The 14,500-nt window shown below is 35.4% G+C and overlaps 1 protein-coding gene across 2 annotated transcripts in view; it reads left to right on the top strand.

Moving 5' to 3' along the window:
- LOC129255552 (diacylglycerol kinase beta-like) overlaps window positions 1–14,500 on the top strand; it is a 145,506-nt gene that overhangs the window by 103,483 nt on the left and 27,523 nt on the right. For both annotated transcript variants that reach the window (XM_064097203.1, XM_064097202.1), the window contains exons 3-4: window positions 6,044–6,120; window positions 7,720–8,011. In XM_064097203.1, the coding sequence (XP_063953273.1) occupies window positions 6,044–6,120; window positions 7,720–8,011 (369 nt within the window). The remainder of the gene's footprint in view (window positions 1–6,043; window positions 6,121–7,719; window positions 8,012–14,500) is intronic.

Below are 14,500 nucleotides of genomic sequence, written 5' to 3'. Positions count from 1 at the left end.
ATCTACTTATTGGACAAATCAGAGAATTATTCTTTTTGGTGCTTTAAACGCAGGGTCATACAGGCCCATGGGGGTTTCTCTCAAGGTTTTTTCAGCTCTTCCCCTCTCTTTCTCTCTCTCCCCGGCTCATGATCAACTTGATATGAATTGATATTTTGCCTCGTATTGTGCAAATACTTGCTTTAAATCCCTGTTCTCAATTCTTTATATTCTTATTTTTCTATTCTTCCTTTTCTCTATTAATCATGAGTGAATTAAATATATGATGATTGCAATAATTTGTTTGATGAATACCCTTCCCAAGATATCTACCCATTTTTCCATTATCTCTGTATTGTCTTTTTATCTCGTCAATTTGTTTATGTGAGTGTGTGTGTATGTTGGTGTTTATTTCTTTTTGCTTCCCTTTTTCTTTCTATCTTTTCACCCTGTCTCTCTTTCTCACACACCATTCACTAGCCTAGCATAAGTACCTTTCTCCCATACTCTCAGCCAGCTATCATTAGGCTCTCCTCATTTTCATCTTCACCATAAGGTTATATCAGTTCGTTGGTACCCAAGTAAGGGAATGGCTCTATTACCCACTACTTAAAATGCTGAATTCTTATCGCTTGTTTGTCTTACAGAGTGGTGTCCTACGTTTACATCTGCAGTTGTTTTTCTTCTCATTTCCTATTGCAATGTCGCTGTGCAGGAGTATGATCAAGCATGTTTGCATTGATTTTTTGTGTACATTGTATTTTGCTCTGTTGATCTTACAGTATGCAGCATTATCATAAATTCCACGGAAGTTTTTCTTGTGCTTTTATATTATTTCTAAATCTTTTTGTTTTGCTGTAATATTTTTAAATCGGCCTTTTACAGTTTTATGAATAGCTTTATATATTGTTTTAGAAACTATTTTTTATTTCGATTATTCAAAGAAGCTGTAGTTGAAAGGAAACGTTTGCATTCTGTTGGTAATTTTTTAATGAAAACCATGTACATTAAAACTTTTCACCTGTCATTTCACTATTAAATACCATTTTCTGGATGCTAGGTCTACCTTATAAAATTGATGAGTAACAACTAAATTGATGCTAAATGCCCGAATTCATCCAAACATAATGAAATATTTACTGCTCTGACAATCTATATTGAAGGGGAATAGTGACTATTGACCTGACCATCATATTGTTCATACAGGTGGTTTCAGACACTGACTTTGACACCCAGCCTGGGTATAGGAATGGGATTGCGTCACTGAGGGCTTTGGTGATCAAACCTGAGTAGGGTATATCATCATTGTGATCTACATCATTATCGTCATCCGTGTCCATGAGATAGAATTCTGATATGCAGTGATGGAGAAAGAGAAGGTTATAGTGGAAGAGAGCTGGAGAGAGAGGGAATGGAAGAAAGAGAGATTGAAGATGGATCAAGAGAGGGGGAAAGGGAGAGATTAAGAGATTCACAAAAGAATGAGATAGATATGCAGAAACAGAATTAATCTAATACAAGACATACCTGCCTATAGCAAGATATCCAGTTGCAGAGGAAGAGAGAGAGAGGGGGGAATTTGTGAGAGATAGATAGTGAAAGGGCAAAAGAACACAACCGATTGTTAAATGATATAGCTGGCAGAGACACGGCCAGAGGGAGAAAATATTATTTGTTGATGTAATTCAGTTTGCGCCCTATTTGCGGTCTGGGAGCGTATTTAATCAAAAGCAGACGTTGGTGCCTTCCAAATGCAGCTGTTCTCGTAGATGGTTGCTCTTGCTTATGGTGATCAGGTATTTCTATTGGAAACCAATATCTACACAATATTCTATTTGTCAAATGAAACACTTTGTTTATTAAATAATTGCAAAATGTTCAGAGAACTCTCATCACATGTAGTACTTGAACCACCCCCCCCTTCCAAAAAAAGGTCTTGGAAGAACTTATAATGATAGATCTATACAATGTCTTCAGTATAAAAGGACTTGTTAATGATAAAATCTTTATTTTTTACCACACACTTGTCAAGCATTCGTCTCCTTTACCATGATTTATTCCTCTCTGATAATATGAAGAGCTGTTCCTTTGTTTCTTTTCTCAATATATTACATAACACTAGAAAACGTTTTGCTATTCTTACTTTCATTTCTATTGTGATTTGGTGTATTTCACTGTTCATATCTTAATTTATAATTTCTCACCATGTATATTACCTTCCTCCTTTCTCTTTTTCTAACTCTCTGGTCTTGTTTGTTTCCCTGTTTATAAAATTGATTGGTAATGATACTAGATGGATTAGCCCAGTTCTTCATCAGTGGGAATGCCAATTTATCTGCCAGTTCTAAAATTAGCTCCCTTAATCAGAATTGTGAGGTCCCATTTGTCATGGCCTCCAGCTTGGACTTTGACTCAAGTTTTCATGTATATCAATAAAGAAACAGGCTTAGAGAAACATGCATCTACTGTATCTGTGTCACACAATTATTCTCTATTTGGAGATACAGTTAAATCATGTAATACCTCAATTTCAATGATAGATTACCCATCAGTATATAAATAAGGTAAATTATAGAAATTGGTCATGAAGGAGATTAGTGATAAGATTTCATCCGTTACCCAATAGATGAAATGCATTCAAAAGTTCAATTTTCTGTATATAATTATCATTGGAAGGAAAGAGCCATATAGCATTCAAGTAAATATTACTCTTTTTACAGGTAATATAAGAAAATTTAATACTTTTTTCTTTAAACAATCAGAACATTTTAAACCCTTTTCTTCAGCAACTAGTATCTCTCAAAGAATTCCATATCTTCATTAGTTTTTTAAGGTGCTTGAAGGGGGGGGGGGCTGAATCTTCAAGGCTTTATTGCAGATAAAAAAAATTATGATTGGTATAGTTTAGAATGAGAGAGTCAGAGATTGCTTACTCGACAATACTGAAATGTCAAGAGTATAAGATTTCAACCGTCTTTGAATAAGACAGTCAGTTGGTTTAGGTGATTGTGTGACCATATATAGTTTTATATGAGACCAAAATAGTAGAATTGGTATAGGAGTACAAGTAATGATGTAGTAGTAATAGTAGAAGTAGAAGTAGCAGCATGCAGCAGCAGGAGTAGCAGCAGCAGCAAGAGTAGTAGTAGTAGTAGTAGTAGTAGTAGTAATATTAGAAGTAAAAAGGGAAGGAGGGAGGTTTTCTCACATTTGCCTTTCAACATCAGATCAAATATGCAATCTGATTTACTGGGTGCCAGCTAGATACATGATTAATTAAACTTCCCCAGCATACCTTTAACATTCCAACATCATGTTGTTCCTAAAGTTAATCAACCGATAGAAAACTAAGTGTGCATTGTACTTTCTGAACGGATGAACTTTATGGAAATATCATTATAATTTTTCTTAGATTAAGTTTGTAATTTGTGAAAAAGGTGCCCTTTGTATGCCCTTAAATCCCCGAGAATGATTTTAATATGATGTGTAAAAAAATTAGTCAATGGAGTGTATAGCTATATCAAGCTGAGAATACATTACAAGGTTAATTTACCCATACTTACTTTTAATGGATTGTGCCAGCGTAACTCTGTCACCTTACATCCTTTTTCAACCATACATTAATTGATGGTAAATAGCTGATGATGAAAACATTGCTCTCTTTAAAATAGGGTACCTTCAAATCTCCTGCAAAATGGGTGATTGTTATTCAAGCTGCTGTTTGCTCTTACCCCCTCGCCTAAAAGCATTTGTTAAATATTGAAAAGGGAGGAAGAGTTTTATTGGCCTGTTGGCTTCTCATTTGATGTTAGGCTGATCTGATTACGTGCTATTAATTGGATGAAGAGCATGTAGATGAAGTCAACTTTGCTGATGGTAATTAGATATTTCAACACTTGTAATGGCTTCTGACATTGCTTCTAATGATGTATAGCAACAGCAGAGAACAGTTTAATTATCTAATCATGTCATAACTAGTCCCTGAAGTACAATTTCTGACGTAATCTTTGGTTAAAGTAGGGGAGACAGAGATTGAAATGACTCTCTCTCTCTCTGTTTACACATTTCTATTTGTATATTAAGGTATTTATCATTGGCGTTCATCGGAACCGTCGTATCAATAAAAAAAAAATGATTTTGAGATTTTTGCAGACAATGAAAGTACAAGTCCTATTCATACATACTTGAAATTCTAGGCAGCAATTTATTTTAGTTTCTGAGATATATGGGGGTTTTCATGGCGATGCCATACAAAATGTTGATGAAATGTGCAAATCCCATAGAAAACGTGTACTGGGTGATTTCAAGTAGTGTTCGGTGTTGGTGTTGGTGTTACGAGCGTAAAAAGGCCACTGAACCGAGCTCCAACACTGAGCTGGGTTCAGAGGAACAATATTGATTGCGTTATCGATAGCACAAGACGTCACGCATCTGCGCTGCGCTGCTAAATCCTCTCAACTTCACGCGAGAAGTCTCGACGACAAAAATGAAATCGGAGAGAAATGCATGAAATTCTCATCGAACAGAATACCAATGCTTCTATTAAATCAAGAAAGAGTGAACATTATTCTCCATCAAAACATATAAAGCTCAAATGATTTGTACTCATCTTAACTGTAAAAGCTAATTATACAGGGATGTTTAATTGTGTTTGCCGCCTGTTCAAGAGCCTGAGATTGCCAACACCAACACCGAACTTGAAATCATGATTTTCCCAATCCCTGGGGGTTGGTGTTGGTGAATGGGGAAATTGAACGTAGATCGTCAACACCAGCCGCAGTGCTGGGTTCAGCAGACGACATTCAACACCATCCTTCAACACGAACTGCTGGAAATACGTCATATTTTTTTAGGTCAATCCCAACACCAGCCTGATTTCAAGTACGGTGTTGTGGCTGGTGTTTGTGTTGTCACAGCACCAACACCAGATTTCAACACCGTACTTGAAATCACCCATTCTCTCTGTATCTATTTTATGGATGCTGATTTTTACTTATGATAAAGAGAGATGAATAATTCAGTATTTTCATCAAAATGTAAAGTGCTATTCTTAAAAAAAAAGCAAAGTTAGGTAGACATTGCTGAGATCTCTTTGTCATATCATCATCCTTCCATTCCTCTCATCATGAATAAATTTTGAATATTCAAGTCTTTCCCACTCCTCTTCCATATTTTTCGTCCCTATTTTCTTTTTTTTCTTTTTTCCCTTTTGTGTTTTATCTCACCTTTTATTATTTTTCTTTTCTCATCTATTTTCTCAGTGATGATTATATTCAATTGTTTCTCCCTTTCTCTTGCCCCCCCCTCACCCATCGTTTCTGCCAATCTCTCTCTCTCCAAGCAGGAATCCTTTTGCTATTTTCATGTATAAGCACGTTCCTAGTTACGTGGTCGTCACCCCTCAGAGGGTTCATGAAAAATGCTAAAGCTCCTGTTACTCATCAGTATAAACACTTCATCATCTTTTAAAGAAGCATAATGGCATTACCTGTTGATAAGGACAGGTTTTAATGCCCTTTTGCAACTCAGTGGTCCTTAGAGCCCTCCACAGGAGATTAGGCTTCTGAAAAATTCAGTACCACATGTTAAAAACACATTGTTGATCAGCTAATACAAGGCAAAAACCATTACCTGTTTTGTAATTGTTTTGGCAAGTTACGGAAGTGGGGATGTCAGAGCCTTGAAAGGAAATGTTTTGTTGCTCACCATATAGAAATAGAGCTAGCAAACATGTTTTTAGAATGGTTATTCTTCATATTGTTGTATGAAGATGGAGTGATTCTGTAATTATATTCATACTTGAATGCCCTTTTTATTAAGTATTGATTCTATTTCAATTTTAAGATATCATCTCCAAAATACCTCCTCCTTCAGAGCACCTGACATCAACAATATGTTTTACTGATATCAATTTATCTTTTACTAAAGATAGGTGAAATGGCAACAGTTGTGGATGATCATCTATTGTAACGTTTACATTCACACGCAAGTACATGAAGTAAAGCATCTATTTGGATTAGCATTTTCATGATTTTCTTTCTTTTTGTCATCCTAATGTTTTCAGATTCAAGAAAAACTCTCAAGGATGTGTTAGAAGAATTCAACGGGAATGGAGTATTATCCAAATACAATCCAGAGCAGGTAAGTTATATTCATTATAATGGTTTCACATCTTAGGTAGATATGCATTGTAACATAAAGCTTAATGATTGATCATGAGGCTGAATTCTATGATTGATCATACACATAAATCAATGCAATCAATCATGGTAATCAGCCCCACAATCAAATACTTATATTTGTGTTATGGGACCCAGGGGGTGATTCACAAAGCTGTTTAATAGATACGAATGACTTTGCACACTGACTTGACACTGGAACATATTATTAAATCAAATTCTCAATCACGTGGATTCAGCTTATCAGATTAGATTGAAATCCAATCATCATAGATTAAGATTATTGTTGTTATTAAGCATCTAAATGCTCAATTTAATATTAGTCAGAATTTGATTTTGGTTGCAGGAAATCTACTCCTACTTTGATGAAACTTCAGTCATGTGTAGAAAAAGGAACAATTGATACATCATAATTTTGTTCATATAACTGAAAATTCACCAGAAGTAATGATACCAGATGGTCTGTGGCATAAGTATTTTATAGATGTCCAACAATATGAGACTATTTTCAATCAATTTAATGCCAATTTTCGTTTTTTAATTCACTTGATGATTTTCATCTTGAAATATTTATAGAAGAACATTTTTACAATATGGAGTGCCATTTCCTGTTGTTTAATACAATTTATAAATAGATCACCAGAAATCTACCTCATTCAAACCATCATGAGTTTGCAACTGAAGAAACAGCAGCATAGATGAACTATAATTAAAGACTAAAATAATGCATTTCCCTCCGTCATTCAGTCATCCTTATATGATGGCGATTGACGACCAGTGGTTGAGTTTCTGAATGGAACACTCCAAATGAAATAAAGCACTTTCTATCTTATCGTCCTTGTGGTGTTTATTAGAAATGAAAGTCTATCCTTCTCGAGAGAGTCATCTTCCTCTTCTTCCTCTCTCCCTTGATAGCTGCATGCGTGGCCTCAATGTATTTTTAATCACACTTCACTATTTCTCTCAGGACTAATGACGCAATTGGAATATATTTGAATGTCACAAGATTGTACAAACAGTCAACACAAATAGTTTGCTCTCAGAGTTCATGGTTGTCTCATGTGTTTATATTTTTCCACCTTAAACACTGGTTCATTTTGCTTTAGTGAAGATGTGGAAAAAATCATATTGATAATTCTATATTCTTGAATTTAAACAATTTTACTCTCTAATTGTCTTTTGGATAAAGGAGTAATGATTTTCCTATTTATCTGTTGAGCAGTATTATTTGACTGTCTCATCTAGATGATGTCGTGCTCGTAATAAGTAATCGAGAAGAGCTAACAGATTTCAATTTTCAAATGATGAATGAAAGTGCTATTGGAACTTTGTGTATATATGTCAGAAGACTGAGGATTTGTTTTCTGAAATATAACAAGTCCTAGCTCCAAAACTTCTTTGTTACTTGTCAATAAAGCACTGTCCCACAGTAACTGTTAGAACTAAACACAAGATGTTTAATATGGCTCCCTTAAGGAAAATATAGTTTGTATGAAGCAGTAATAGTTTTACTGATAGTGTGTATCTCATTTGTTATGATTCTCTTATGGAACATCTTTAGCCCATCAACTATGAAGGCTTCAAGCTCTTCATGGAAACCTACCTTGATGTGGATATGCCAGAAGACCTCTGTCGACATCTCTTCCTTTCTTTTGTCAAGAAGACGCCATCAGTTTCCAGGCATACCAGCAGAGAAAAGGAGAAGGGCGCTATATACGACGTTGGCAGTGCTGTCGCGACCGTTACCACCACTGCGGCATGTGCTGCCATCACAGGGAGCAGCTCTCCGATTGAAATTGCTGGGCCGACAAGTGGCGGCAACAACAATACAGAAGGCAATGAAATGACCAATGGTAAGAATTATTCTTTGGGTTTATGTATATATTAGGACCACAAAGAACTTAACGATTGAGGCACTCCATTACTTCTTTGGAGAAAGAAAAACTGACATGTGACATAATTTGCAGATTTAGATCTGGAGTAAGTTACATTACCATTTGAAGGTAATCATTAAATCAAGATGGAAGTGCCACCAACTATGGCACATGCATCCTCCATTTGATGTTTCAGTGGATCTTGCATGCTGGCTTGTATTGTTTTCCTGTCTATGTTTATTCAACCCACAGGTGAAGATTGTTATTAGATCTTGCAATCAAGCCAGACGTGTATGTGCATTTTAACAAATTGATCATTGAGCCAGTTCTTCCAGTTTAGTTACATCCCACACTCCCATTGTAACATACGTGAATAAATCTTTACCTCGGCATCTTATAGATTTGTTATAGTGTCTCCCATTATGTTTCACCATCCCATCACCTAACATTGTTTCCAGTGGAAAATAAAATGGTGTATAAAATTTGAAAAATGAAAAGGAGTTGATGCTCGGGTGGTATTTAACATGCAGCAGCTCTACTAATTGATGCTGGCTGGCCATGTATCCTTTGTCATCTTATGTAATGGAAGATTATTATTTTTCTGTTTACTTGATGGGCCTTCCCTTTCATATCCCTTTCTCCACCAATCGTCCAAATCTGTTGAATATTACAAGTATCTTTCGTGCTCTTTCCTCCGCCCACCCACTCACGGCTTTCTCTCGGAGTCCCTTGTAGTGTTTATCATTCAAACCTTGTCATTGGTAACCCCGTTGACATTTGCTCATTTTGTTAGCTCAGCCCTCTTTGAGATATTTTGAAACTTGTGTAAGCGCGGCTCCATCAAGAGTGTGTACTGTATCCATCAAAGCTTTAAAAACTACGGCTTTGCTCAATAGATTGTTAATAAAAACTCAAAAGTAATAGAAACAAACTTTTTTATCTATGCGTGAGACTACACAATATCCTGCCCACGTGCTCATCTGTTCTGAATGCAAGATTAATCTTGTATCAAATGGCTTGAGAGCATAAAACCCAGTGGTGAAATTAATTGTTCTTGCCTAGATGTGAAAAGGTTAAGGGGGAGACAAATAAGATTAACGACCATCCTTACATGGCCGCAAATTTCCTACTGACATTTGCAAAGACTGCCACCAACTGTACACAGTGTCTCTTTTTTGTTGTTGACAGCTTAGGTGAATCATGACACTTAGGGCAAGGGGTTTCAGATATACAATCATTTTAGTTTTAATGCATCCCCTTTTATTTCTCGCTCACCACAAAACATATCAAAGCTGTCAAATATGAATTTTCCGTACTGAATTGTACAGAAAATTATGTTTTCCCCGTAATATGCAGCTCTATCCATGTCCTGGTGCATGAACCTTTTGACCATGAAAAAAAAACACACTCCTGTCCGATGTCCGACAATTGAAAACTCAGGCTAGTGCAATTCTGCCATTTACTTTAACACTGGAAGAAACTCAAAAGCTTTGTACAGAAATCGCCTGGTTCTAGTAGCAACTGGTTAAATCTGCTGTGCATAGATGGATACCCTTCTCAGAGATGATGCCCATTTGTGTCTTTCATGCTAAACTTCTTATAATCAAAATCAGATTTCAGACATGAAATATTTTGGATTTGTCCTTTCTTTCCTTTTACAAAGTGTTATTGGCTCTTATGACACCCCTTTCTCTTTAAATATTCTGCATAAGTTCATGGTTTTCCCTTACACAAGATCAATCTCAGTCTACTTCTCTTTTCCCCATTTTCCAAATTATCATCCACTGTCCACATTTGTATTTGACCAGACAGTTAACACCACACATCTTTTGTATTAACCCTCTTTGTTTTCTCAATTTGTTCTTTTTCTGCTATCTTGTTGCAACTTGCATTCCACTTCTCTACATTTGAATTCTGAATTCATCAGGAGAGAATGTGTGTCGGGGTCATGCATGGCAAAGACAAGGGACTTTAAACATTTGATATTCACTTTGGTCTTTCAATGGAACATTTAATCAATACATAACCTGTATTTCTGTGACCTTAGTAGAGAGCGTGTTTGGCTCATTCTTTTGTGTGCTTATTCTCACAGTGCTATTTTAGAACATTTTTTCTCTTTCAATGCTGCAAAAACATTCTGTCTTTTTTTTAGATACATGCCCAAGATTTTTAGAATATTTTTAGGGGGGTCTTCTCCTTACACATGTTTTCCCTTCACCTTTCTCATAAAAATACATCTGCATTTCAATGAAAAAAAGTCAACATGTTTGTGTTATAAAAAATGCAAGATTTAAACCTCTTAATCTTTTGTGTGCACATGCTGCATGAAGTCACTCTTGGTCAAACCTTGGCTAAATTTGAGCCAACACGGGAAGATATTGTAACAGAGACCTTTTCACATATCTTATTTGTCTTAGGGTGTATTCAATAAAGGTTTCAAAATTTAAATATCATGATTGAGAACGTGATTACACAACGTAGATATGAGAAACAGGGTGTGTTCAATGTCCTCCATTCCTGGTCGTAAAGTAAACGTCTTTCAAATCATGATTTGGAGGAAAATTTAAGCGTCGAAAAAGATGCGTTTGTAAATGCGATCACCTCAAATTTTACGACCTTCAGCATGGTGTATGCGACATTGAACATGATTGAGTCTTTAAAAATGTCTTTAGATTTGTTCTCGCAGTGGAAACCTACACAAGCAGGTGCCAAATTGACCTTTCTTGTGATGGGTCAAACTGCACAATAAAGTTGCACTAACAAAAGCGGGAAATTTAAAGACTATCAGCATATTACTAATAGCTTTATATTTTTGACACTGAACGGTGCACTGCTGATCGTGTTTGTGTTCTGTGTTTGTAATTGAGTTTTCAATCATGATTCATGTTGCTGTTAAAATTTGAAACTTGACATTGAACACATCCTTATTTATGTACCATACTAGCACACAACATAGGACACTATTTTTCCTATCATCGATTGACTCACAAATGTGTCTTATGAAGAAAATGGGTGTGATTACATGCAAATTTTCAGTATTCCACTTGAACAGCCAACAGTTAAAATCACTTTATCATGCAATGTGTTAACAGCCTTAGTTTTTTTCTCTTTACTACATCAGAGTCATTTTTGTAATACATTGATGATAGCTTGTCATGACTGTGATTAAACGTCCATCACCAATGTTTATCAAATTTGGATGATAAGAGTATCTTCTACTTGATATATTGTAAAGCCGTCGGCGTGTGCTGTTTACATTTTTTCCTCATTATGAAAGCCTGTATTTGAGCTGTCGAAGTCAAGTTCATGATATTAGATGATATTGTAGGCTCTTTAAAAGAGCTACATGTATATAATCCCATCATTAATAAGGCCTAAATGAACATTGTTATGTTGCCCTCAATCATCCATCCGACCATAAAATATGTAAAATGTGAAGAAAAGTCAAACATGGTTGCTATTTTTTTAGCAAACCTAATATAAACAAATGCAATTTTGTGAGAAAATGTCAGATTTCGCAAAGAATGAAGCTTAGATGATCATGAAAATACCTTACTTGTTAGTACTTTTTATTTCAATCTCTTGATTAAGCTACAAATAGCTTCAGAAAACGAAGGAAAGGTAAATCGCATATGAAATTCTGTTTATTTTGGTGTTTAATTCTGCTGCACAATATCACTTGTTCTCATCTCTGAAAAAATATATCTTTAATGATATTACTTTAAAAAGTTTGTTTGTATTGAACTTGTTCAATCTTTATGACTGGTAACACTTGCAAGGTGTATATTAGAAATGGAAAGAAAAGATCACAATCAGCTTCAAGACCTTATGCCAACCCTATTTGAGTTCTCCCAGAAGTAAGAGAAGAAAGCCTGTAAGATAAGCAGTCATGACGTCTGTGTTTGCATCGTTAGCACAGCTACTACTCCTCCTGCTCCTCCTGCTCCCATCCAAGCGCTGTCCTGTGGGGTTTGCAGGCTAAAAATGGCACAGTGATTAAATGCATTGCGATGGTTTTAGCCACTCCAGAAAGCATTGGGAATTTTAAGCTTGGCGTCTTAACGAGTGTGACATCATCACTTGGTCCTATCCCCTGGTTGATCCACATGACGCGTGCCCGATGATTAGGATCTTGAATCAAGGTCTCAAATCATAATCTCGCTTTTTTATTCATTCAAACTTTTCTATTTTTCACCCGGTGAGGTCAATTTGTTTTGTGTATTTTACCTTTCTATTTGCAAAAGGAAAAAAATTGTTGTTTGCTTCTGTATAAAATGCTTCAAATACGATGCACTAATAGAAATTTTAAAAGAAAAACTAGATACTTGAAACTCTTAGAAATCTTTGCAAGTTGACTCAGACTTTGTTTGTGGAAAATAGAATGATTTATTTCCATTCTAAGTAGTTCCATTGTCATCTTTCTCTACATATAGATGCATTGTTATATGAAGTGTAGTGCACCAATACCAGTACATCCAACTTTTTTTTGTAATATATAATGTTGACACTGGCTCCAAACTGTCTGATTTTCTACAATTCTGGTTAATCCAACTTTTCATTTTGTCATGTTAAAGCATCATATTACATTTTTTAGCTTGGCATAAAGGCATATTTTATATCACCTCATCCTCAGAATTTCATGTGTTACCTTTTTGTACACCCCCCATATTACTTCTACTTTAACGTATTTGTTTTTAAATACTATTGTGTTTAGTTTTCAATTAACCCCCCCCCCCCCCCTTATTCCATATACTGCTTACCTGAAGGAGATTTTGAAAACCATTCTTTTTCATGGAACTGGTATTTACACAAACAATTTAAAAAATTCACTTGCCACTTGCAGGTTATATGCACCCTGTTTTTTATTGTTGGTGAGAAATAAGTCTCAGACTTAATGAACTACTTTTCCTTTTTGAAATGATTTCTTTCAGATGCACAAACAACAGTTTATTGAATTCATATGAAATGTGATGTCTCTGCAAATCCTTTCTCCCTAATATCATCAATATTTGTTGAACCATCATTTTTTAGAGATCCTTGTTTCCCTTTCCTTCATATTCTTTTTTTTTTAATTACATGTATCCCAAGTTTTCAATGTTTGCCACTCACACATTATCTGCATGTAATATTTATATCAATGAATTAGGAATTCAAGTCGACTGAGCTAGTAGGGGATATAAGGTTCAATGAAACTCGTAGCTTGCATAGTAAGCAGTTGCATTACTTACCCACCCCCCCCCCCCCTATCCACCACCACCACTCCTTCAAAAGGGACATGGAAGATATAAGTAGAATATTCATTATTTCTACTTGAACATAATTGGATGATATTAACTACAGAAGATTATCAATTTAAATCATAGTTCATGTTTGCTATATAACTTTGGGATGAAGAGTGTGTTTTGATAATTAAAATGACTTTTTTCAGGTTATGCAGAATCATGAGTGATGTATTAAAAGTTTAAAAGTGCTGCATGGTCTGAACATGTATACCGAATTCAATCTTATTTGGCATCTGTCAGTCTCCAAATTTTATATCATGACAGATTGGCCTTATTCGTGTACATCTTTAGCAATAGACAAGGGGACCTGTCCAAAAGACATATCAATGACAAGTTTTAAACTTCTGAAATGGAAAGGATTTTATTGGCCGATAGAAAAAAGAGAATTTATTCATAATAATAATAATAATAAACAGTTCTTGTATAGCGCATATCACGATTATGAATAATGTCTCTATGCGCTTCCAAAGGACTTGGATATTATTACCCCAGCTGTAGCTTGGCAGCCGTAATTACTAAGATTACAGCGCACACGCATTTCAAGGAATAAATTCCTGCCAGGTACCCATTCACCTCACCTGGGTTGAGTGCAGCACAATGTGGATAAATTTCTTGCCGAAGGAAATTACGCCATGGCTGGGATTCGAACCCACAACCCTCTGTTTCAAAGTCCGGAGACTAATCCACTGGGCCACAACACTCCACACATGTGGAAAACGATCCTTATCAATCCCATATATCCTTTAAATGCAGAAGATAGAACACAGAATGCAATTTACTATCTATTTCATTCATAAATGGAAAGAGTCAATTTCTGTATCCGTTAAACCCATTAGGAAGTAGGCATTCATTCATCAGTCTTGATTGGTTTACATCTAAAACTCTATATTTAAAGAGAAAATTGAATTTGTGTTTTAATAAGAATATATTCTGAGCTTCCTTATTTTTATTTTTGTTCAGAAGAATTATTGGTGGTAATCAATATTACAATGAAGAAGCAACCTTTGAATACAAAAAAATATATATTTTTTTTTAAAAGAAGACTGTTAAGTCTTATCTATCTATATCTATTTGAGCTACTTTTCACTGGGTTTTTAGTTTCATCAAAATTGAGGGTCTCTTATTATCATTCACTTAAATATTAATAAACTGAGAAGTGCAACTGTATTATAGGGTCCAACTTTTT

This window comes from Lytechinus pictus, chromosome 3 (assembly GCF_037042905.1).
Source record: "Lytechinus pictus isolate F3 Inbred chromosome 3, Lp3.0, whole genome shotgun sequence".
NCBI lineage: Eukaryota > Metazoa > Echinodermata > Echinoidea > Temnopleuroida > Toxopneustidae > Lytechinus > Lytechinus pictus.
This window is presented reverse-complemented; position numbering and strand designations above follow the sequence as displayed.